The sequence below is a fragment of the Fusarium verticillioides genome, chromosome 2 (assembly GCF_000149555.1).
Source record: "Fusarium verticillioides 7600 chromosome 2, whole genome shotgun sequence".
Lineage (NCBI taxonomy): Eukaryota > Fungi > Ascomycota > Sordariomycetes > Hypocreales > Nectriaceae > Fusarium > Fusarium verticillioides.
The window spans coordinates 3,328,553-3,352,372 of record NC_031676.1 but is presented as its reverse complement, the minus strand read 5'-3'; the positions used below and the strand labels follow the sequence as shown (position 1 = coordinate 3,352,372).

At 49.5% G+C, this 23,820-nt stretch overlaps 8 protein-coding genes across 8 annotated transcripts; 3 read left to right on the top strand and 5 right to left on the bottom strand.

The window, feature by feature from the left end:
- Nucleotides 1–2,860: 2,860 nt before the first annotated feature.
- FVEG_03921 (hypothetical protein) lies at nucleotides 2,861–4,321 on the bottom strand (the record flags this gene model as incomplete). Its single annotated transcript, XM_018891589.1, has 1 exon — nucleotides 2,861–4,321. One exon carries the CDS (start codon nucleotides 4,319–4,321, stop codon nucleotides 2,861–2,863), a length of 1,461 nt encoding a protein of 486 aa, XP_018748133.1.
- Nucleotides 4,322–5,814: 1,493 nt separating this feature from the next.
- On the top strand, nucleotides 5,815–7,670 carry FVEG_03922 (hypothetical protein). The gene is made up of 2 exons (XM_018891590.1): nucleotides 5,815–7,583; nucleotides 7,645–7,670. The coding sequence occupies exon 1, from the start codon at nucleotides 5,889–5,891 to the stop codon at nucleotides 7,410–7,412; it is 1,524 nt and encodes a 507-aa protein (XP_018748134.1). The 5' UTR covers nucleotides 5,815–5,888; the 3' UTR covers nucleotides 7,413–7,583; nucleotides 7,645–7,670.
- Nucleotides 7,671–9,163: 1,493 nt separating this feature from the next.
- Nucleotides 9,164–10,470, bottom strand: FVEG_03923 (hypothetical protein). Its single transcript, XM_018891591.1, has 3 exons — nucleotides 10,344–10,470; nucleotides 10,165–10,264; nucleotides 9,164–10,110 (listed from the first exon to the last, which is right to left on the bottom strand). Exons 2-3 carry the CDS (start codon nucleotides 10,198–10,200, stop codon nucleotides 9,340–9,342), a joined length of 807 nt encoding a protein of 268 aa, XP_018748135.1. The 5' UTR covers nucleotides 10,201–10,264; nucleotides 10,344–10,470; the 3' UTR covers nucleotides 9,164–9,339.
- Nucleotides 10,471–10,825: 355 nt separating this feature from the next.
- Nucleotides 10,826–13,542, top strand: FVEG_03924 (hypothetical protein). Its single transcript, XM_018891592.1, has 4 exons — nucleotides 10,826–10,926; nucleotides 10,971–11,030; nucleotides 11,080–11,314; nucleotides 11,362–13,542. The coding sequence occupies exons 1-4, from the start codon at nucleotides 10,893–10,895 to the stop codon at nucleotides 13,415–13,417; spliced, it is 2,385 nt and encodes a 794-aa protein (XP_018748136.1). The 5' UTR covers nucleotides 10,826–10,892; the 3' UTR covers nucleotides 13,418–13,542.
- Nucleotides 12,776–14,897, bottom strand: FVEG_03925 (hypothetical protein). The gene has a single exon (XM_018891593.1). It carries the CDS (start codon nucleotides 14,734–14,736, stop codon nucleotides 13,588–13,590), a length of 1,149 nt encoding a protein of 382 aa, XP_018748137.1. The 5' UTR covers nucleotides 14,737–14,897; the 3' UTR covers nucleotides 12,776–13,587.
- Nucleotides 14,898–15,915: 1,018 nt separating this feature from the next.
- FVEG_03926 (hypothetical protein) lies at nucleotides 15,916–19,490 on the top strand. The gene has a single exon (XM_018891594.1). It carries the CDS (start codon nucleotides 16,490–16,492, stop codon nucleotides 18,716–18,718), a length of 2,229 nt encoding a protein of 742 aa, XP_018748138.1. The 5' UTR covers nucleotides 15,916–16,489; the 3' UTR covers nucleotides 18,719–19,490.
- FVEG_03927 (hypothetical protein) lies at nucleotides 19,219–21,858 on the bottom strand. The gene is made up of 3 exons (XM_018891595.1): nucleotides 21,305–21,858; nucleotides 19,939–21,236; nucleotides 19,219–19,891 (listed from the first exon to the last, which is right to left on the bottom strand). The coding sequence occupies exons 1-3, from the start codon at nucleotides 21,408–21,410 to the stop codon at nucleotides 19,721–19,723; spliced, it is 1,575 nt and encodes a 524-aa protein (XP_018748139.1). The 5' UTR covers nucleotides 21,411–21,858; the 3' UTR covers nucleotides 19,219–19,720.
- Nucleotides 21,859–22,044: 186 nt separating this feature from the next.
- On the bottom strand, nucleotides 22,045–23,766 carry FVEG_03928 (hypothetical protein). Its single transcript, XM_018891596.1, has one exon. The coding sequence runs from the start codon at nucleotides 23,435–23,437 to the stop codon at nucleotides 23,099–23,101; it is 339 nt and encodes a 112-aa protein (XP_018748140.1). The 5' UTR covers nucleotides 23,438–23,766; the 3' UTR covers nucleotides 22,045–23,098.
- Nucleotides 23,767–23,820: the final 54 nt, after the last annotated feature.

Genomic DNA, 23,820 nt, shown 5'->3' with positions numbered 1-23,820 from the left:
TTTCGCTTTGCTGCAGGGTTTGGCTGGGCGGCTCTTTTGGAGTAACCGAAGTGACGTTCGGTTACTGTATGACTGTACGACTGTGTGAGAGAGAGGGACAGAGAGTTTCCATTGGCACTGATGATGAGTATTATGAGTCGCGATGTGCTGACATATTCCGTTTTTGAAGAATATATGACTCAATTTACGCCTCTTTCCGCTGCAAAAGAGAGACCTTCAGGCAGTTTTTCCAGAAGCAATCAGGTGCAGGGATCTTCCTGGTGAAGTGGAGGACGCCACTTCAGGGGATTGAGTGTGGTCACTGGTGCAGGAACTGAAAGCGATGACGCCACGGCTGCTGAACCTCCTCCAATTCCTAACAAAGTGTACGGAGTAGCAGTCTTCTCTTATCCCCGTATCATCGATAAGGTACCTATTGATCACCTGCCTCTCCCTAAATATTCTCCATTTTATGTAGACGATCACTCCAATCTCGCTTTGCCTTCACCGCAGAATCATCACCGATCAAGAATGGAGAAAAAAAGAAACAGTCTCCAAAATTTGCCCCCTCCCATCATCATAACCTGACGGGTTTCCCGTTTCCACTGTCATCCTTGATCGTATGAGTGAGGATCCGCTGTCTCCCACTGCCTCTGGCCTCGTCTCGCCACCTCCAAATTCCGCCTGCGGAAATATCATCTTTGGCGCTCTGTCCGAGACCCGGAACCATCTTTATTGCCCTGAAGTGTCACCATTGCTACCCTTTGTTAGACAAATACAGATTGCGAATCCGAAGTGTAGACCCAAGATACAGACTCTGCTGCAAAACACAGACAGACACAATCAGTCACCTATTCCCGCCTCACCCTTCTCCAACACCAATAAACCTGGCTCTCATCGCTCATCAATCTCTGACACAAACACGCACAGGCCACATTTACGCCAGCCAAGACCTCAAGAGCCGCGAGAGGCCAAGCTAGCTAGACAAGGATCTGATCTGCTGCCGCTCATTCAAAGGGGTCTTGAACGGCAACTACGGCCGCTCATGATTTGTTACAGTCACCTGAGCGCATATCGGATTTCAACATCCGTGTCCAATCTGAGGGTCGCATGCGTCAATGCCCTCCTGAGCCAGAGGCTGAGTGTCGAGTATTGGTGGTCATTGGTGCTAAATATCCCTCTGTGTTTCCACTGTAACTGCTACCCCTGAAGTTTGAACGCCAGGCAGATATTCAATGAATGGATACTTGTACAAGCGATGTGTCGTATGTTAGTTATCCTCGGTTGTGTTGTACTCCATGATGGAGAATGACTCGAGATGAAAGAGTTTTCACTCCCTTTTGAGCAACTTCCCTTCCTCCGGATGGCGGTTGATGATATTTGCTGAGAATGTTTACTCCCACGATGCAACGTGACTCGAGGATATCGAATAGCACAGTCATTATCTGGTCACCATAACCTCGGTTCTGTTTCCCATAATGTCAACTCTCTGACGTCGGTAAAAGATGCCTCTGACAAAGCGATAGGAGGTTGTCCGGCAGGCTCGGGGGAGGCCAATCTCGCAAGTGCGAGGCCAAAAGCGAAGAAACATCCCAGCCAACTCCTCGATGATGTGGTATGGGTGCTGTTGTATGGGTGGTGTTACCGTGTTGAGTGAGGCCTCACAATAAAAAGCGTAAGCCCCAGTCGATGTTCAACACAAAACAGATCACTCATGCATATTTCTGTGAGATGCTTACATTGTCACAAAGTGCTGTGAATGGCACACAGAGATCCATCAGACTGTTATAGGGGAGTATCTACCCGATTGGAACGATGATAGGTCTTACTGCCTTAGCCCAAGCTGTCCCTGGTGTGGGTGGTAAGGTGTCGCCATATGGGAATCTTTCGTCCGGTACGGACAGCCCTTAGGCGTATGGGTCATGAAGACCATCAAGTGTCTGAGGATCCTGCAAAAAGAAGGGTCTCTACAGAGTTATGATCAAGTCAGGATGGTGACGCTGTATCTCACACGGGTGAGCTCTCACTCTTATGATAGACTCCAAAGACTCTATACACTTATTATTAAAGACGGCTTGTAGACAAAAGCATTACCACATTCGACTCTGTGTAACTAATGTTAAAGAACTACCTTTTGTAGACCATTGTAACTGGAGAGTTTGTTATACCCTAGTACCCTCCTGACACTCCCAATTGTTCACAGCATTGCCGTCTTGATCTACAAACTGGAGAATCCCAGAATCTGATGACTGGTTTCTAATTGCAATAATGTAACAGCCGCTTCGGTTCCGCAATCACACCACTCTTTCTATAGCTGGGGATTCATCCCCATACACAGCACAGACGGGCCCATGAGGGTATCCCCACAGACATTCCCCAGACTGAATCTGAAGACATGTTTCCTGGAGATCTAGATCTTAACTCTATTTTCAAAAGTTGCCACTGTGTCTGAACCCCACTTGATGTTGCTAATTAACTGCGTGGTCGGGGCGTTCCCAAGCTGAAGCAATCGTGTGCACTACCATCCGACCTTGAGTGACATCGGGAGACAGAACGCAGATATCGTGTTTATTACGACTTGAAAGACAGGCTTTTTTATTATACTCTTATTTGATCATCTTTATATATCACAGTTTTCTATGCCAATGAGGATTCAAGCGACCAAGTCACACAAGTCAAAGGGCTTTCGAATACAACTTTATTAGCACAGAGCTAAACACTTATATTTTAATTTCATTTCAGTCAAGCTCGATGATAACTTTCTCTCCCATTACAATACCTACCTAGTTCTCGATAGGACGACATGAACTTTCACGTCCCATCCCAATGCCACAGCTAGACTCTAGCACACTTGCCATTACTCACCTTGACTTTGGGTAACCTATTCTGCAATGACGTACAGAGGGAAGTCGGGGAGTGGTCGAAGCGGACGCCGGGGTCTCTCCATCTCCATACAGTTTGAGATCCACGGCGGTTCTTCAATCTCTGCCCGAGCCTCCTCGGCGCCGTGGACAGAATACCGTGGAGCCTCGGGGTTGCCCACTCGCACTTTCATTTCGTCTTCAGTCATTAGTTCGACATCAGCCTTCCATGCGGTGGCCAATGCCACAAGCCTGAGGATCCCAAGGATATAGTAGACTGGGTAACCTACCAGAACAGCCAAGATAGGTGTCCCTTTGCTAAAGCCGTAGCCGCCACCTGCAACCAAACGTCTGATTATCCGGATCCCCACAACAGTCAGGAAGGACATTGATAAATATGCAAATATGTCCCAAGCCACCCACTCGTCGTCTCCAAGATGCATCGTGAAGTGTACGAGAAGAATGAAGAGAATCTCGTACATCAGAGGAAACGATACAAAACTGGCAAGATGCGTCAGGGAAAAGGCAATGGGGTATTGAATACGCTCGTTTCGACGGATCATGACACGGCTCAGGCGCCAAAGATTTCGAGTCATCTGCAGATACTCACGAATGAATTCGGCGATAGATCCTCGGTCCACACGAACGGTAGCTTCCGGCATGTCTTGAAAAACAACGAGATAAGGCTCTTCGTGCGGTGCCTCTTCCTGAAGGAAGTACCGATTGAAGAAGAGATACTCATCTGCTTTATGGACACCATGCCGGCGGTTCAAACACAGATCGACCTCGAACTGCTGCTTGAATCTCGGCTGGGCAACCAACTTGGTGCGGAACAAGATAGGCGAGCCTTGGAAAACCACAGAGCCATCGAGGGCGTTGAGAGCCCTATTCCTCTCCGCCAAGAGGCTGTAGTAGCAGGAGATCAGACACGTCGAGAATGAGCCCCAGATTCCATCTCGCTTACGCGCCACCATTGGAACAGTGACGCAGCCAACACGATGACTTGCAAAGGGGAGCATTGCGGACTTGAGGAACCCCTCAGGCCAGTGAACTCCCTGATCAGTCAGAGCCGTAAACGGAGTGTCGACTGAGGCCAAAGCATGCGCGATCTCGCGACGTCTATTCGGCTCGTTGACAGCACCAACACTAATCTTTGTATCAGAGAACGCAAACCTCAAGCCTTTCAACTTACCGTCTACCCGGTGCTGAGCCTTTCGGTTGGGAGTGGTAATGTAGAGATACTCGGGCTTGTTAATGAGGATACTCCGAATATAGTCCTTCAGATTCGGGTCTTTAGAATCGCGAATCGTTAGTATGACCGAAATCTGCTTCGACCCGTTGAAGCGCCCGTAGAAGTGAAAATACTTCCAACGACCGTACTGGAGTACGGCGAATCCGGCTATGCGGATGGCGATGATAATACTGAGAAGGACAATAGAGACAATCGCCCCTGGGCCAGCGGTTTGAAGATTGAACCCCATTATGAGTGGCGCAAGTTGTTTCTTCTCTTTTTCGAACCGAAGGAGTAGGCTAGGTGGTGCTTGATCGGCTGCGCTTGATCAAAGAATCCGTGCTGAATGAGGAGTTAGGCTCGTTTCAAAGCTTGGTGAGGCTTTGCATTATATATTTTAGAATCCAATTGTTCATAACGAGGACCGTATTCTGTCTTGGACGATTGTTCTGAGTTGGAACAGGCCCTTGTGCAACCGTTTCCCGTCCTCATTCCCAGCAACAGTCGAAAAGCCGTGTTCATGGGGAACGCTGAGTTGATCATCTTGTGGATTGTTTCTCCGTTTGTATCATGAACAAGCATTTGGGCTGATGCCAAGCTGGGAGGTTTGTAATTAACCCGTTCATTGACCTTTCTCATAATTTTGACATGCCCAGTCCATTGAAAGGGAAGTAACTCGTTCATAAATAAGTAGTCTATCATCCAGGAGCATTGAATGTTCGGTCACGAATGTAGAGTGGTGTAGGGAGACCTGTGTGAGGTTTGTTCGCACCAAGATTCGAAAGGAGGAACATGCTCCCCCTCGGAGTTCAAGGACAATATGGAAAGAAGGGTCCTAATTTGTGATTAACTTGCTCAAAGTAATCATAGAATGAAGCCTGAGCTTTCATGTAATATCCTAGGTAAGAATGTAATGACAGACCTGTGAAATTATCTGCAGAAAGACAGCGACTTGCCAGGGGATATTCTCTTTGCACTGTCTAGCTCACCTGACTTGCATATCAGAACATTAGCCAGGACCAGAATAACAAATGAACGCCCTTTCTATGACAATGCGTTATTCCCATTGAACAGTCCAGGAAGGGCAACTCCGTAAACCTCGGCATATTAGACTAACAGTGCTGAAGCTTGGCACCGTGATTTGACACATATTATGACAAACCATGTTGCATTTATAAGCAGAAAGACGAGACTTGCTATTCACCGACATGAAATGCCGGGTCTTGGTGTCAAATAATGTATGTGCATTACCCCACGAAAGGTCACAAGGAGGGCAACAAGAAAGGAAAAGGCGGGCGGAAGTGGGAGCGAGCGAATGCGGGTGATAGCCGATCAGATCGGCTGAGATTGGATTGGATGCTTCACAAGTTCACCCCCGCTTTATCCCCAGGTCGAAATCTTATTCCCCGTGGTCTCATTGTTATGACCGTCTGTTGCCTGTATACGGAAGCTAAAGGGAGACTCGTCTCGGTGCAGTGAGTTGACAGAGCCATTGGATCTTGGCTCTGTTTGCAAGATGCATCATCCAATTATAACATCGTCAGCACAACAAGACCCTAGCGAGACATACAGAGATGGCTTGCGCCCCGCGTGGTTCTGCGCCGCCAACCGAAGCCAAGACGCATCAAAACTGGACCCGTCTTATCCCCGGACGCCATTTCCGGTTGTCGGAGATGCCCTAGTCTATGTAGAGGTCCCTCTAAGCCGGGGTCATAGTTAAGAAGCACTTGATCCCTTTTTGTCCATTTTTTTTTTTACTAAAATCATGACTCCTCCATCTTTTTTCCTTTCGTCTTTCCTCCCAGTTGCCCTGAACGATGGGAGACAACGACGAGAAAAAGACCTCCCGGTCCCCGGAGCCGGAGCCGGAGACGGGTTCGGCTCGGAGGAGTCTCGACACCACCACTACCGAAGAAGGCGATGTCATCGCTCCAGCCCAGGATGTTCAACGGCAGATTTCGAGCCACGAGAAGGATAATGGTGATATGTTTCCCCCGAGGACAGATGTGCCGCCTCCTCCACCCAATGGAGGCTATGGATGGGTTTGCTGTGCCTGTGTTGCGACTATCAACGCCCATACATGGGGTCTCAACTCGAGTTACGGAGTCTTTCTCGCCCACTTCATTGCCAACAACACATTCCCCGGAGCAACATCTCTTCACTACGCTTTTGTCGGATCATTAAGTATCGCTTGTGCCATGCTTGTCTCACCCCTTGCTACACTCTGCGTTCGCGAATTCGGCACGAAACCTACGCTCTTCGCGGGCATCGTCTTGGAAACCGCTAGCTTGATATGCGCTAGCTTTGCGACCAAGATATATCAACTCTTCCTCACCCAGGGTGTTTGCTTTGGTCTTGGAATGGGCTTGCTCTTTGTTCCCAGCGTTGGTATCGTTCCCCAATGGTTCACAACTCGTCGGTCTCTCGCAAACGGCATCAGTGCAGCTGGTTCGGGTCTCGGTGGTTTGTTATACTCTTTGGCAGCTGGAGCTATCATCAGGAACATCAGCCTCGCATGGGCTTACAGAATACTCGGCATTATTGTCTTCGTCGTCAATATCATCTGCACTATCCTAGTCAAGGATCGCAACAAGATCATTGGCTCTCGTCAAGCACCCTTTGACCTCGGACTTCTCAAACGTGCCGAGTTTATCCTGCTTCTTGGTTATGGGTGGTTCAGTATGTTGGGATATGTGGTTCTCATCTTCAGTCTGGCAAACTACGCCAACTTCATTGGTCTCGATGCCTCTCAAGCAGCCATGGTCAGCGCCATCTTCAATCTGGGTCAGGCTGCCGGCCGCCCTTTCATCGGGTATTTCAGTGATCGCACCGGGCGAATTAACATGGCCTGCGGGACAACCTGGCTAGCTGCAATTCTCGTCTTTGCTATCTGGATCAACGCCAAGTCTTATGGGCTTCTCCTCTTCTTCACCATCGTGGGAGGTGGCATGGCCGGAACCTACTGGGCAACAGTGGCTCCAGTCACAGCCGAGGTCGTCGGCCTTGCTGATGTTCCTGCTGCGCTCAACTTGACCTGGGTCATCATCAGCTTGCCTTGTACGTTCAGCACACCCATTGCTCTACAGATTGTTGCCGGTACCGGAAAGTACATCGGCGCCCAAATCTTTGTCGGCGTAATGTATATCGCTGGAGGGCTGTGCCTCTTCTTCCTGCGCGGCTGGAAGATTGGTGAACTCCGTGAGATTGCTCGTGCTACGAATCACGATCCCGAGGAAATACATCGCGTTAGATCTCAAGCGAGCGGTGCTATTAGTATCAAGAGCAGGAGAGTTGGTCGAAAGAAGATGATAGCTGAATGCTATAAGCCCAGCAAGGTTTAGCGACTTGTGCTTGAGCTGTAAAGTTATGTGCTTTTTTGTCCCTATTTGCAACAGTATATACGGCGCTTAGGATAACGTTGGCGTTGGGTTTATGATCAAATACTGTCAAATGTTAGCATTTGTTACCACGTGAAACGGCTTAAGCTAATAAGTACATAATAAAAATAAGAGGTACACATTGGCAAATACCAGCCCAGTTGAAATTCTTGATAGACTGACTTTAGCTGGCTAGCCATCACAGGTCCAGGGATCCAACCTTATTTTGACTGTCGATCGGTAACATGCGATAGCAGGGTACGTGGGCTTGGTCAACTTGAGCCTCACAAGTTAACTTCCTATTTCTAATGGAGGATCTGAAGTGACTAAAAGCAGTCTATAGTGAACCGAATCTGCCATGTGCCACTGCTACATGCCCTCAAAGCTCCCGTCTCGAGTCTCGTGTCTTCAACAGCCCTTGTCAGAGTCGCCCGATGTAACTCATTAAAGACACACTGGAGCCCGGATATACCTTATTTACAGATAGCTATTAACCCCGAAACTCTACTTGAGTCATATGTTCTCAATCAGTGTAGCACGAGGCCTTCATTCTATTGGCATTCGAGGTTCCCTTGCTTTCACCTATCATTCTCAACACTATTCAAGTTTCGCCCCCAACCCCATTCACTGACGTCAAGATGGCACTAATAATGAAGAACCCGGCTAAAAGTGAACTTATCACGTTTCTATCACGATTCTGGGCAAATGGGACTTCTCATTGGTACCCTGGCTGGTGTTGGGTTGCATCCTTCGCGGTAACCCCGAGCCTTGAGTGTCAGTCGACCGCAGAGCCGCATCGGAATAAAGCTCGAGCTTCGAGCCCGTTTTGGAGCTCGGAAATGGGTGTGAGTCAACTACCGAAATTTACGATATACTCAAGTCACATGTAGGTGAACAAGAACTTTTGTTGTAGTAGACTTGTACTGATTGTATATTTAGGTAGCCCAATATGGCTCCCGAACCAGTCTCCTATTACTGGAAATGTGTAAGTCCCAATCTCGTTCTATCTAAAGTTGGCATGGTTAAGTGTAACGTCTCGTTATTAGTGCCGCTGCCTTCAGACCTGGGATTGGGCAGTACATACCGTTTGCACAAGCTGCGACCATGTCCGATGCAACACCTGCACCGTTACCACGCATTAGTACGTATAGAAACTACGGATAATTTCTGATACTAACTCAAATAAGCACCGGAAACAAAGCTACCAAGCCTGACCAAGTTACGATTTGATGTTCTTGGAAGTTCGGAGACGAGGATTATTGAGATGATAGGCAGACTGATGAACAACTTGACAACAACAGATCTCACGAGAATGGCATATTTCATTTATGTTTACTTTAGGAGTGATTGTAACTATCTTGATCGCTGTATGTTTGACTTTAGCACTAAATTATACCTTCATATGAGCATGATGTAACTTGAGAGTTCAAGCCATTTCTTGAGTCAAACACAAGGGCTTGTTTACTTAGCTTCCAAACAGATAAGATAAGAAACATCATTATAAAGACTTCGTATCTGTATTGGTGGCCCGTTTGAGTGTCTGCATACCGTTGAGTGATACTGTTCCTTTAGCCAGAGTAGGATGAATATTGTGTGAGGAGTAAGTAGGAAAGTGATAGTAATTGAGAATTAATGAGCTACCTGGATTCATCATGCAGAAAACTTATAGCGTGATGCCCCCCCAGATATCCCCTTGCAACACTGAACTTCCACCATCATGCTTGTAGGAAAGTGAACTGGTTTGTAAAAGCGATCACTGCCCGCACAGCCCGTATCCTCAAAAGGTCTCCCTCGGCCGTCGAACCAAAGACTGCACCGTAGTGTTGTGCGTAAGATAGGCAGGCAGAAAAGGCGGACGATGTCCGCGCGGGGCGAAAAAAAAATATAATGATCAATAGCGGATGAAACGATTGCCGTGATCGACCAAAATTTTTGCAATGTCAATTTTGAGATTCGCATCATCTAGAGGTTTTCCAGTTACCGCTCTGGCTGACATTGCCTTCAGGAAGCTGATGAATTGGTCTGGCACTTGGAGCCAGTTGACCTCTTCCAAAGTGACCGACAGATCATACCCAGCGTCTCGTAGAGGAGTAGTAGCCCCTTTGAGGAAACCAAAGTCTCTCCAGGGACGGCAAAGATGGAGCTCAATTCCCATGTCGGTCGAAACATCGAGCAAGGCGGCCACCCAGTCTCTAACGTGATTATGAGCGTTTGTGTCGGATCCATGTGCGTGGTGTACTGTGATCCATTCGTTGAGAAGTGGTGCTTCGGGAAAAGTACCAATTTCGAATACCAGAATCTTCGCATGGACTCGGGGTACAACGCCTCCATAGTTCTCGAAGTGCGTTTTGAGAAGCTTTGGGAATAGCCTCATAGTGCGGCTTGAATCGAATTGAAATGTTACCATTTCACATGCCTTGGCCATATAGTCCTTGTCGAGAGTTGCTGCGGCTTGGTTCATGCCCTGGTAGAAAACCACAGCTCCGTTTTCAGGAACAACGTAGATGTAATGATGATTCGAGTCTATCTCCATACCAGAGCACTCTTTGCGGATCGCATCACAGTAGTCAACCTCCCTTGACTCCGTATCGTGCATGTGGAGACTGTCCGCATTGCAGTCTTCACCCGGAAAGCGAACGGTCTTGGGTCTCTTGCGAGGTGGCTATACATTGATGAATTAGCACCGACTCATAAAGTGAAGGGTGTTAGGACTTACGCTTCGACTCTGATCAGTCGCGCTGTGGTCGTCCATGGTGACTCTCAGGTTGGCATTGGTGGCTTCTTGAGTGTGTATGGTGGATAACTCCGATCTTGATCTTCAAGCAGTTAGACAGCGTCCGCAAATACATAAAAGTCTGCAAGTATACACTTCAAATAGCAGCGATAATAACTCACGTTTCTGCTTCCTTGTAAATGAAGTCTCGGTTGAGGCGTGGTGTTGTAGGCCGGTTCAGGATGCCTGTGGTGTGAAGGGAAAAGAAGGAGGATTCACAGTGAGGACCTTGAGGTATATTTATTCCATGCCGCAGACAACAATCCTGAGAGAGAAGTTGACATGATTCGACCTGATATCCTAAATGGCACCATGAATCACACACAAGACCCAAATCGAGGAGCAAGAGGAAGGACAGCGAACTTTAAGCTTGAACGCCAAAATAAACTAAAGAAACGAATGCTTGTACAGATCCAATTCTAACTACTTCAGCATTCAATAATTTCCTTGTAACAGTGAAGCCCATGACTTCACCAACTCTTTGTTCACCCCGTAGTTGACGCTGTGTAAGTGAGATCAAGGTAGGCACGTGATCTGGCGTCGCGAAAGGCTGGCCGAGTCGCGTCTGCGGCCCCGCAAGATTCGCGATCTTGACCTCACGTCATAACTTGCAGCTTCGCCAATACTTGTATGGAATTGTGAATGACCTCGCGTCGTACTTGGCGCCGGAGATGTGGATCCTGGAGAATTCAGAGGCCTTTGATGGTGAGTTTGGACTTTCATCTGTCGATGCAGCTAATCATCCCTAGGCCGAAAGTTATGGTTGCGACCAGGGAAAACCTATCTATTTGGTCGAACAGCCGCAGAACGTAAGAGAAATGCCCCTAAGCAGAAGAATTGATACTCATAAATTCATAGCCGGCCAACTTGCGATATCACACAATACAATCTCGCGCAAGCACTTGACCATCACTGTCAGCCCCGTTGACAAAGGCCAGGCGCACAATCCAAGGAGTCGCTCTACGCTTACGATCGAAGATTTAGCGACAAAAATAGGAACAGTCGTCAATGGAGAAAAGATTAAAGGCAAGAGAAAGGTGATTGAAGGGGACAAGGCCGAGTTTACGATGGGAAAATGCCCAAACATATTCAGGTAAGCCGTTTCATCCGATCTGGTGTTACGCCGCTTACAGTCCACAGCATTTCGTGGGAGCCAGTTGTCTTTGCGTTTTCTTTCACCAGCAAAGAACTACAGACAGACCCCTCAACTACGCTTCGAAAAAGATTTGAGCAGTTTGATATCAAGCTTGTAACAGAATATGTTGAATCCACCACACATGTTGTCTCAAAGAAACGAAATACAGCCAAGGGGCTCCAAGCCTTGATCAACGGGAAACACATTGTAACGGAAACTTTTCTCGATGCAGTGGCTGAAGCCGGAAATCTAGCGGATGGGGCGGAGACCACCGAGTTGAGCCCTCTGGAGCAGGACTTTGCTCAAAACTGGCCCGATGCTATGCAGCATTTACCTCCAAGGGGAGGCGAGCCTGTACAACACCCTGACTCGACGTATGCCCCAGACGCAGGGAGACGCGACATATTCGAAGGCTACAGCTTCATCTTCTACGACCCAGTACAGTACAATAACCTGTTAGCGCCAATTACGAGTGGTGGTGGCAAAGCGTTGTTGCGAAATGTTGTTCCCGAAGAAACTTCAGTCGATGACTTTGTTCAATATGTCAAAAGTGTCGCTGGTGAAAAGGGCCTCGGTGCCTTTAACGACGGCAGCGAGGGCAAAGGTGTAGTAGTAGTACGCTTCATTCCTTCGAAAGGAGGTTCAGTTGACTGGTATGTGGACTTTTTCAGGTCTGTATCTCTGAGACTGGACCATCGTCCTATTGAGCAGAGTGAGTTTTTGGAAGCAATCCTCATCAAAGATGCGAGTATTCTTCGACGCCCTCTCGAGGTTGAGTCTGCACATAATACACAACATCAAGCCCAGGCTCTTCAAGATCCTGAGGTGGCCAATGGGACACAGCACCCTGCCACACAGGCTGAAACGTCACAAGCACCCGAAGAGTCACAGCTTGCTCCTCGACGTGGGCGGACGAGGAGACCTGTCAAGAGACGCTTTGCAGGCTTCGGTGGTGATGATGATGATGACGATGTTGATATGGAAGATATTCCTACGGCACCAGTGCCTGCAAACCAACCCACCACCCGTGCTGCGACTCAGAATGCGACACAAGCTCCAGCAGAGGAAGAAGGTTTATTCGTCTCTCAAGAGCCAGATGCACCCCTAGAAACGCTACCATCTAGCCATGCCAGGTCTTCGCAAAGGAAAAGACGAGCTTCACCATTACCGCAAGATGACCTCATGGATGGTATGACGACTGCAGCAGAGAGGTTCAAGCGCCAACGGATAGAGCGAGGTGAAGATTTGCAGGAACCGGCTGAGCAGATGGAAACTGAGACAGCCGAGAAGGTCCCAGAGCCAAAGAAGATCAAGAAAGAATTTGATATCTTGGCAATAGCTGCACAAAACAGAGAGCAGGAAGAAGCTCGTGCGCGTGCTGAAAAGGAAGATTTAGCAAATCTGCCAGATGATGTTGATCTCGCCGAGATCCGCAGACTCAATATTGTAGAGGAGATCGAAGTACGACAACCTAGTAATCCCCGTACTCGAGAACAAGATATTCGTGACGGAAGATGGGACCCCAAGTGGAACGGGATGAAGAACTTCAAGAGGTTCAGACAACGCGGAGAGGTGACAGGACGGCAGCCTGTAAAGACTATTGTACCTCTGACGCAAGTCAAGACGAAGGAGTTCGGCATTGGAGATGATTACTGGCTCGAGGATGAGGAAATGGAGCGCAGAAAGAGGAACTCGAGCCAAGCTCCTGGATCACAGTCACAACCATCTGCGCCCACAGCACCATCGGCTTCATCTCGTTCCCAGAAAAGGGCATATGCCAATGTCATATCAGACAGCAGCGACGAAGAAAACAATTCAGTATCTTCGGTACCAGCGACTCGGACGCGAGGGGCACAGGCCGCTGCGCCACAAACACAGTCGCAAACTAAATCAAGGAGTCAAGCATCACAGAACACGAGTCAGGGGAGTAAACGAGCTGCAGCAGAGCCTGCTGCTGGACAGCAGCCTCCGAAGCGGAGTCGACCAACGAGAAGAGCTGTGGAAGTCGCGGATAGTGATAGTGATGACGAGCTCAAGTTTCGATTTGGAAAGAGACGGTGAAGACCAGTCTCTGCGGGGTATCTTTCTAGCTAATGTACATCTAAGTGTTCGAGAAGAGCATCTATGGCGCGAACAGTATAACCTAATACACGTGAAATATTGTTTCCATGTAACATGGATGCGCCAGTAGTCTTGCGTCTATGGTCTATGTCGTCCCTCAATATCATGGTCTAATCCATCTGGTCCATCTGACTCTCGGTGCCTTCAGACTCCTCCACAAGAAGGCCTACGAGACAGGCTGATAGCATAGTCTCGTAGTTCACCCAAGGATGAATCTCGCCAAACAGCTTGGTCCCGTCACGCCCAGCCCCACGCATCAACTCGGGAACACCGCCAGGATGAAAGTCGGCATAGGGTGTAACATTGTATACCTTGCCGTTCAGAGCCATCCAAGCATCTTTGCCCTTGCGACCTGTCATGCGCTTCAGCATGGATGGAGTCACGCGCAGGTATGGCGTTTGAGGTTCGACACCGCGGAGGTCGGCATTAGGTCCAGATATGCGAGCCCAGTCGAGAGGAGAGTGGCCTGGCGTGAGGAGGACCTTGCGATTGGGCTTGCTGGGTTTAGATGAGTGTGTAGGTGGAGGTGCCAGGCCACCTGACGATGGAGGACCTCGGTTTGGTACAGGGCCACGAGCGCGTTGTGGTGAGTTCACGGCGGGGAACTGAGAGAGTGATGGCATGCGACCAGCAGGTGGGGCAGCCGAGAACTTGGGAGGAGGAAGACGTCCCGGAGCTGGAGGCGGCATCATGGAGGTTGGATCCGGGGAGAGAGCGGGGCCCGGGGCTGTGGGGTTCCGACGCGGGGCGGGGTGTGAACTCGGCGCAATAGGAGCATTGTCGAGATTGAAGCTGGGGACGGAAATAGAGGGAGGATCGGATGCGACAGCCTTGGGAGTTGTTTGTTCTTCGGGCTCGGCGATGGTTGGAGGTGGGGATGCAACCTTTGGTAAAGGGGGCGGCGGCATAGAAGCGGCGTCTTTCCTGTCTATCTTCGACGAGGAGGTTGGGGTATCGATCGCTGTAGCGATAGCCTTTCCCTGGTCTCGACGCTGGTCGTCGTCTCGTGTGGTACGGTTATCGGCCGGACGTGCCCGGAGTCGAGGGCCCGGTTCCACCTCGTGATCCGACACCATGATACGGGGTCCAGGATCAGCATCATCAGCTTCAGTCTCAGCCGCGTCCTTAGCTACAATAGCAGGAGGACCTGTCCCCCTCCAGCGGAGGAGGATCTGCAGCGGCTCTGGCATCCATGACGGCGGACGAACAAGCACCCAGACAACAGAGGCAACGATGAGGCCGATACCAATAACGCCCATGACGACACAATAGAGACAGAAGTGTGGAACACGAGAAACAAAAAAGAGAGTTTTCCCCCAGGTGACTTGGAGAGTTGGGGTCGATTGGCGAGAAGAAGGTAGGGAGTGGGTTGTGGAATGGTTATTGCAGAATCATCGGGCCACTTTGTGATGCGCCTCCGATAATAGTTGACGAACTTGCTTTTGTCAGCGGCGGACAAAGAAAATCAGAGCTGGAGCTGAAAGGCCGGAGCTAACCTTGAGCCTTGCAACGGGTAAACGCTGATTGGCTGATGGTTCGAGGTTCGATTTTCATGTGAATAATTACCGAATTCATAATTGAACTGGGGCGGACTAGAATAATTCTAGAGGTTTTCTGTCATAACTTTACTCTAAGCTCATCGCTCCATCTCGCTTGTTCTATTTTTGTTATATCACCCACTGGCGAATATACATACTTGACTTTTCTACTTTTTATGCCGATTTATCGAAGCATGAAACCATACAGTACGGTAATAATACGGCTCAAAGCCTTCGGCTGTTGTATCTCGTGGCGTCAACGTTGGCTAGTTGGTCATGGCACAAGCAGTTCTCCGTACTCCGTTCCGTAGACAGCTCAGTGATCGACGGAGAAAAGCTGGCACCCGTGTATTTTGCAGGGGACAGGGTATTTGGAACAGGTCGAGATGAATAGCGAGGAGCAAGGGGCATTACATGATCTGTGATTTCAGTTGGCATAAAATGTAATAAGCGGTGGATGTTTATTTATTTAATGATCCATTGAATGGAGAAAGGGGAATTGACTGTTCTAAGTATTACAATACTTGTAATTATAGGCGAGTTTCACGGGGGATTCTGTCGATGTCAGAGAGGCGCACATTTGGAAATAAACATTTGTGCAACCATCTTATCATATCTGATCTACCTAGACCGCTGCCAGGCACAGAGGTATGTTTCGTTATGGCAACAACCAGGCAGATTGCTCAATTACAAGACATATGAAACTCGAGTCTATAGCATGACATGTCCATTTATATGTCATGGAAAAGTAAACATGAGCATGATCAATTTCGAAGAGAGGTCAAAAAGCAAGACACTGACTGGAGCAGGGATCGTCCCATCCTGGCCATGTCCTTCGCCTTGCCTTGTCTTGAATGAATGACCACGATCCGTTCATCCCGCTAGTTTCTGGTAGGTATTGCATGCAATTATTATCCCTAGCATTTCTCGTCTATTTTCGTGTGTTTGTGCTTCTGTTTTCTCGGCGCTCTCCCTTTCGCCTCTCTTTTCTCCTTGACTCATTCATTACTCCTGATATCATCCGTGAAGGCCTACCTACCTATGTCGTGACCCAATGGGCGGTGATTGTTATCTCGTCCATACCCGTCGTGAACAACTCAATTGGACACTCCTTGTCTCCTGCAGAAAAGAAAGGCATCCCCCGCTTCGAATCGTCAAGCCACTTCATCTATCCAACACTCACTCGACCCCACCGCCTCGTGTCTCTCATCATCGAAACTGTTTGTTTACTTTTGGATGTGGTCGCCTCGACATTGAGATTGGACCCCAAATTAGCCAGAAACCACTAGTGTTTTAGTGATCACCGCACTGGAGCATTGGCATTACAGGGCGTCGCCCACTGAAGTCCCTTTAACCTTTCCCGTTACCGCCTCCACCCACAGCCAATGAGAGCTCGCCGCTCCGTCCCGTTACCACTCATCTCAGCCTGAGCCAGCAAGTAGAGGCTCTCCCGACAACCCAACTCGTGGACAGAATGCGCACTCTAAACACCATCAACTCGTCATCTTCTCGTCCTACATCTCCTGGCCTTTCAGTCTCTCAGCCTCATATCCGCCGCTCCGCTTCCTCCGCCGGAAACAACAAATTAGTCACCTCTTCTAAACCTCTCCCCAAGACCCGATCCAAGACCCCTACTCCGGGTCAGGCACAAGTCCAGACTAAGGCTCAGGCTCGTCCCCGATTCTCTTCTGCTGGCACCACTATCTCCTCCAACGCTCGCACAACGCCGTCCCTTGGCTTTCACGACACAAAACAACAACATGTTCTTTCAGTAACCGCTACAATTCCCTCGACCCGTTCTACCTCGTCGAGTTCCGCTCCTCCTACCTTAAAAATGGCCCCGAGCCCAAGCGACACAAGGCACAGGCCCCCGCAGCTCAGTGCTGCAGCAGCAAAAACAGTCGGACGAACGCCTCTGACGCCCAAGATTGCCTCGACAGCAAAAGGCCCATTATTAGGCGCACCTCCTTTGGTTCGACGATCAACTCAGGGGTTGAGCTCATCCACGACTGGGCGCGACGATGCTGTGACCCCCCGTTCTGGCAGTCGACAAGGCCGCAACAATAGCAATAGTTCGACACCCAATGGAACACCAAATTTAGATCGAGATGGGTGGGATCCTCGAGCGTCTTTTGGCTCCTCAGGAAGGCAATCACTGTCACGAGCTGAGTCTCCTGCAGACCCGGACGCCAAATTCTTTCGTGCCAGCGACGCTCCAACTTTAACACAAGCAGCCGGTCGTCCCTCGTTAGGCTCACAAAAGCCTGCATCCTACTTCCATGCCAGTAAAGCCAATGCTGAATATAAAAAGCCGACCAGTCCTCCCGTCTCTGCACCATTTACACCAGCACTCAGTACCGCACCCGAACCTTCATCATCAAAGTTCTTTTATGCCAATGGCGCGGACCTGGAGCTTAAGCCCTCTTCAGCGAATTCATCCACGATAAGGCTCCAGGCTAAACGCCCAAGCACCAGCAGTTCATCAAACGAACAATCAAATCACGCACTACCTCCAAGGCCACATTCTCCTATCAAGATCGCTCAACCTACACCTTCTATACTTAAAAATACTGGTGCGCCTGGTCTCGGGAACAGACCGCAAGTAGCGTCACCGCCTCAGATAGCTTCTCCACTAGCACCCCCGGCGTCTATCACCTCTTCCAAGAGACGAGTCAGCATTGATGCAGCACCAAAAAAGCAGAGAGGCCATGCAAGAGCTGGCAGTGTTCCCAATTTTGATCACTCTCACTCACCTAGGTTGCCTATGTCACCGGCCCGACGACCCTTTGAATATGGCTCACCCCCTTCAAGCCCTGGCTCAGCTCAGCCAGCTTTGACAATGGCTTCGATTCTTCAAGTCGCCGAAGATCTCGACGATGAGGAGGAAGAGGAAGAAGGAGAAACGAAGAAAGAAGACGGATCCCAGCCCGACCTGCAGAGTCCTACCAAGTCCAGCCATGAGCCTGTGAACGAACTGGTCGCCAATGCTCGCAGAGAACGAAAGGTGCAGGATCTGGAAATCACCAACGCCTCCCTTGAGGCCATCAATCGGACACTGGAAAGGCAACTACGGAAACAGCAGGCTGAGATACGCAGGTATCGACGACTTTCAAGATCAGGCCGTCTCTCTGCTGTTGCTTCAGCGGCTTCTAGTCGAGTGACCTCTGCAGCACTCACAGATGCACCAATTAGTCTTTCAGACCTGAGCGAGGAGGACAACTCGGAACCTCCCTCAGACGAGGAACACGACTCACTTGACGAATCAGATTTGTCGATGACTGACTCAGTCTCGGCCTCTGACCCCCTTGATCCCACTGACGAGAAAGCGATCGAAAAGACCATGTCCCGGCGGAAGCGAGATGAAGATCGTCTGCAGCTCGATTTGACCAAGCACCGGGAGTTGCTGGTCGATAGTCAGAAGATCAACCAAAGTATCAAACGATGCCTGAACTGGACTGAGGTTCTTATCAAAGAGGGCCAAAAGGCACTCGAGTACAAGGTCCGTGTCACCGATGTTGAATTTGGCGGCCATATACTCGCTCCTGCGATCGGGGACGAAGACGAAGATGAAGACGATACGTTGGCTAGCGTTGACGATCTCGAAACTGATCCTGGAAGTGCGGCACTCGAGGCTCCTCCGCCTTGGGAGAAGGGCTCCCAGGATCGTGATAGTGGCATCGAATTGCAACCAGACAGCCACTAATCTCAGTTATCGTAAGGTGACACACTTTCTCAATAATCGACACATCTCAAAGGCGACCAGGACGTCGTAACACATACAACTCACCATACCAAAATTTTCATCTCCTTCTTTTCGTCTTTACACACCAGGCAAGCCTCGGGGCATCACAACAAAATACCATCATCAGATCTACGAAGTCAATGGAAATAGTATGAATGCATACAAGGCGTTGGGCAAGCAAGCGATCATCTTTGTGTCCCTTTTGTTTCTTTCGACAGCGTTTTGCTTCCCAGCGGCTACGATGCACCATCGATTCCACCTCTCAAACGATCTTCTCTCTCCCACAGGGAGCACCACCAATACTCAGCCTGGACAATCGTTACACACACATACGCTCTTCGGAGATTTGGGCCTTTTTGGTTTTTCATTTGTCGCCAAGATTTGTGCTTTTTCTTTTTCGTTTGCTTTTGGATATATACTATGTACAACAGATACCCCGGAAGAAGTTTCCACGCCAACCTGGCGAGTCAACAAGATGGAATCATTGGAGGAAATTGCAGAAAAGAGAACCTGACCCTGGAATTGCTTCTCAAGCTTCCCGCGGCATGGTTGCCTCAAGTTCCAAGAACGGATGCGATAGGGAAAATTAGATAGTTACCAAAAATAGGAAATGGATATAGGATGTCAGGAGTTGAAACTCCAAACTTCAACTCAACTTCATGATCTTTGCCTCTATTGTCTGATCCGCGCACTTAGATAATCAACGTTATGAGAAGTACCAAACAAACGCCGTCAAAATTCATAAAGGGGGGGGAATAGTGTCATGAAAATTATATCTAAATCAATGCCAGTCATCCTCGATCTATAACATCCACCAGTTCAGCATGCAAGCCACCAAGCCCAGTCCATCAAGGTGATATCCGCCATCATTTTCAGGATCCTCAAACAAGCAGGTCTTTTTCAACCTTTCTGTGTAGTCTTTTCTCTACCCTCTGCCAACGCCCCAGGAAACATCGTCCCTGCTCAGGGTGTCGTAGCGTGCTCCTTGTCTTTGGGTTCCTTGTCCTTGCTGTGGAAAGACTTGCGGTCCTTCTTCTTCTTGTGGTCTTCCTCCTTGTCCTTCTTCATCGCGGCCTCGGCAACGAGCTGCTCGAAGACGAGATAGTCGCCCTCCTCTTCAGGAGATCGCTCAGCCTAGTTAAGGTTAGTGTGATTCCGACAAAACAGGACTTGAAACATACCCGGATAAAGACATCACCAATCAGAACAAGAGCTTGTGCGCGCTCGAGTCGCTTGTTGAGGTGGACCTTCTTGTCGTTCAGAATGCTGTCGCAGACCTCACGCAGAACGCTCTGGATCTCAAACTTGCTTCCCCTCCATGCAGCGGTGAGAATCTTGCCAGTCACACGTCTCTCGTACTCAGCACGCTTCTCATCAGTCCAGTCCTCGCCACCCTTCTCCTCCATCTTAGCCATATCCTCCATGGTCTGTTGAGCGTCAATAGCGCTGCTGATGGTGTTCCAGGTCTCCTTGACAAGTGTGCCCTTGTCACGGAGTCTGCTGAAGAAACCACCGATGCCAAAGAACTTCTGGCTGCGGAGTAAGCTCGAGGCCTTGGAGACATAGGTTTGACCGATAGCGTGCAGGATATCGATTCCGAAAGACTCCATCTTCAGGTTCTCAACCTCGAGACGCATCTTCTCCTGGAATGCTTTGGTCACGTCAGGGCCCTTGTCTGTCTCTGTCCACACGCTAAGTCTGTCAAGGAGCTTCCGAGCGAGAGTGTCGACACGCTCTTGGCGAATCTTTGCGCGCTCCTTCTCGTATGCTGCCAGCTGCTCTCGCTGCTCCTTGGTCAGGCCACCCTTCTTCTTCTCCTTGTGCTTGAGCTCCTCCTCTGTCAATTCGCCCTTGTTCGCCTCTGCATCGAGGAGGTCCTCGTGAGACTTGTCCATTAGTGCGGGTCGAAGAGGGATCTGGGTTCGGCTGCGTGAGCTCGACGAGGGAGCAGGTGATGTGGCATCGGCTCGCTGAGGGGTATCGGCGGAGAGGCCAGCGGCGGGCGCAGCAGGTGAAGCGGGCTTGGTCTCCTTGTCGTCGTGGACAGAAGCGGCAGCATAAGGCGGCGGTGGGGGGCCTGCTTGGTGCTCTGCAGCGGCAGCAGCCTTTTCCTCTGCCTTCTGTTCTTGCTCCTTGAGGCTCTCCTTCTTGGCATCTTCAGTGCCAGGGAAATCCTCCTCGGCCTGCGCGGCAGCAGCGGCTTCAGCAGCGGCAGCTTCTTCCTCCTCCTGCATCGTGATGTCCATGGTAGCCGTGAGATCCTTCATAAGGCTAATCTCGCCGATCCAGTCCACGAAGGCCTCGCCTCCAAAGATGGAGCTGAAGAACTCAGCTGGGTCGGCGAAACCCTCCTGCGGTCTCGCAGAGTCCTTTCCAAACTTATCGTAGGCTGCGCGTAGATCGGAATCGGAAAGAACTTGATAGGCCTCACCGATGGCCTGGAACTTTTCGTGGGCGGTAGGGTCATTAGGATTCTTATCTGCATGTGACAGAAGTTTAGTTCTCCGAAATGCTACGAAGCGGTAGAAGTGAGGAATAAGAGCGAACCTGGGTGGTGGACAATAGCCATCTTGCGATAAGCCTTCTTGATCTCCAGCTCGGTGGCTGTGGGCTGGACACCCAGCGTGTCGTAATAGGCGGTATCGACGACCATGATGGAGGATGGTTATGTGTACTTTCTGCTTGATGTTTCCAGGTTCCAGGTACGCAATCTAGGGTAGAGGTGGTGGGTAGAAAATATGAATGGTTGAGGTTAGTGTAGTATAGTAGATATCGACTACTAAGAGAGAGTATGGGAGGAAGAAAAAACGGTCGAAAGCAAGAAAATGGAAATGTTGATGATGGCGTCGGATTGCCTAAATGAACTAAGTTAAGGTGCCTGCCAGCCCACCCTAAGCTTGGCTAGATTACCTTGGCGGAAATTTCCTGGCATTGCCTCCAATTCAATGGAAGATTAACGTAACGTCTTCTACAGCGCCTCTATATTTACGCAAGCTCCCGCCCATGCCATACCCTGCCCTGCCCTGCCACTGCGTGAGGTAAGAAACTTTCCTTTCGGGCTTCGTACCCAAGCCCAACGTATAGCACTAACAGCCCGAGTCCAGCACCAGCCTTTTCTTGCCCAGAGAGAGGGGTCTCATAAGGTAGAGACTCGAGAGAGTGGAGGTGGAGCTAGGTTGATCAGAGAGCCTACGTAATGGTGGGGCTATGCTGGGATAGGTACTGTAGGCACATGAAAAACGGCTGTATCGAGCTCAGCTGTGAGAAAACGCAGACAGGCTACCAGGCTGCTAAAGAGAGTACTGTGATAACTATCAGCCGCTTAAAACTCTATAATTGATTTCCATAACTAATGTATTATTATAAGCCGTTACTAGTGCCCTTTACCTTCTCCTTCTATTCATTCATGAGCGCTTGCCACTGCTTGCCTCTCTTGTAACAGTTCCAAAGTGCCTCTTCAATGCCAGAGATTTCCATATACCCTCGAACTTTCAGAGCATACGGCAACTTGGTCATATCCAGCAGAAGATTGATTTTTTGTAAGAGTGGAAGCCGAGAGAGAATGCCCAGCTTGACTCGGTCTCCAGTCGTTTCCAGCCTGGACTCTTCCCATTATGCAGGTCTCCATGTCGAGCAACAGCTGCTGAATGCAAAATAAATATGAGACTTAGAAGAGGATTCCAAAATAAACTCAGTAAAGACTCTCCCAAATTTAGACTAAATTGCCTAAGCCTTTTCATCACTTGCCATAAAGATCTCAGGTTTGCTCGCCTCCCTTGCTTAGGTAGGTACCTACCAACTTCGCCCACGCTGGTCTCATGCATGATTCATATGGACTTGAAGGTCATTATGTCCGGTTCCTCACTCATGTATCTTGTGGCTTATTGAAAGCTCCAGAGGCCTCTAATACCATGCACTTGCGTGGACATTGTTCTCAGAATACAGCATGAGCACAATCCAGATCTGGAACTTCCAAAAATTATCAACTTCAAGACCAAGCCTCGAACCTTTCTCATAGTTTTCCTGCCGAAGCGATACAGGCCCGGTATCCTTTAGTTCGAGATGCCATGACAGGACACAATTTCCGAGCTGTACGGGCTGTATCCCCATCAATGATCGATAGAGGTTTCCTGGCACCCAGGGCACTCGGAGGACAAGAGACCTTGCCGTGACTTGTGTTGAGCTTGAAACAATAACAACAACTTAGTTTGAGGATTCTTGGGCATGCCATGCGCCATCTTTATCAACTAAGTAGCTCAGACCAGTGAGCACCGCATGTCGTTGCGAACCGGGGGGGGGTGTAAGGTTCAGCTGATGGCGCCTCAGACCTGGTATATCAGATTAGGATAATAGCAGAGAGTAGGCCGTCAAGGCTAAGGATTTTCCTCCACTGTGAGTATCGCATTGTACTGGTCCAAGACTGCTGTCACTCCTAGCAGCGTTGGATAAATCCGGCTGGGCGGTCAGGAGGCCCGGATCGTCTACATGCATAAGGGTCCATGGGCTGACCGAGCCGCTGGTGATCACAGATCTAGAACACATTGGACTTGGTGACTTGGGACAGGAGTCAAGACCAGCAATTCTATGATCTGTAAACAGCTTGTGAGGGTCGTTGAATACAGAGACACTGGCGATCATGAGGCCAGAGTTTTGTGTAATGCTGGATAACTGCATCCACATATTGAGAGAAATAACGAGAGGTCAAGTGTACCCTAGAAGTTATGTTTCACAGTCTCGGACATTGTCTGGGCCAAACCTGGGGTAAGGCCAGCTCGCTTGAATGTTTTGTCTCATCATTCGGCCTCAACAGTGAACACACACCACTACGGCGTCCGGACCGGCATTTGAATTGCTGTTCGGGGCGGTATTGTAACCGGAGTTCCGGCTGATGGACAGGCTGCGAGATCCGATCAACTGTAACCAACCTCCGGATGCTACCCAGTTGTTGCATAAGCGTGCAGATCAATCAGCAACGGTGCTGTAGCTGGAGGCCTGAAATTGGATTAATGACTTGCAGTGTGACAAAAGTCTAATCAATCACATCCAGGAACCAAGTAACTAAC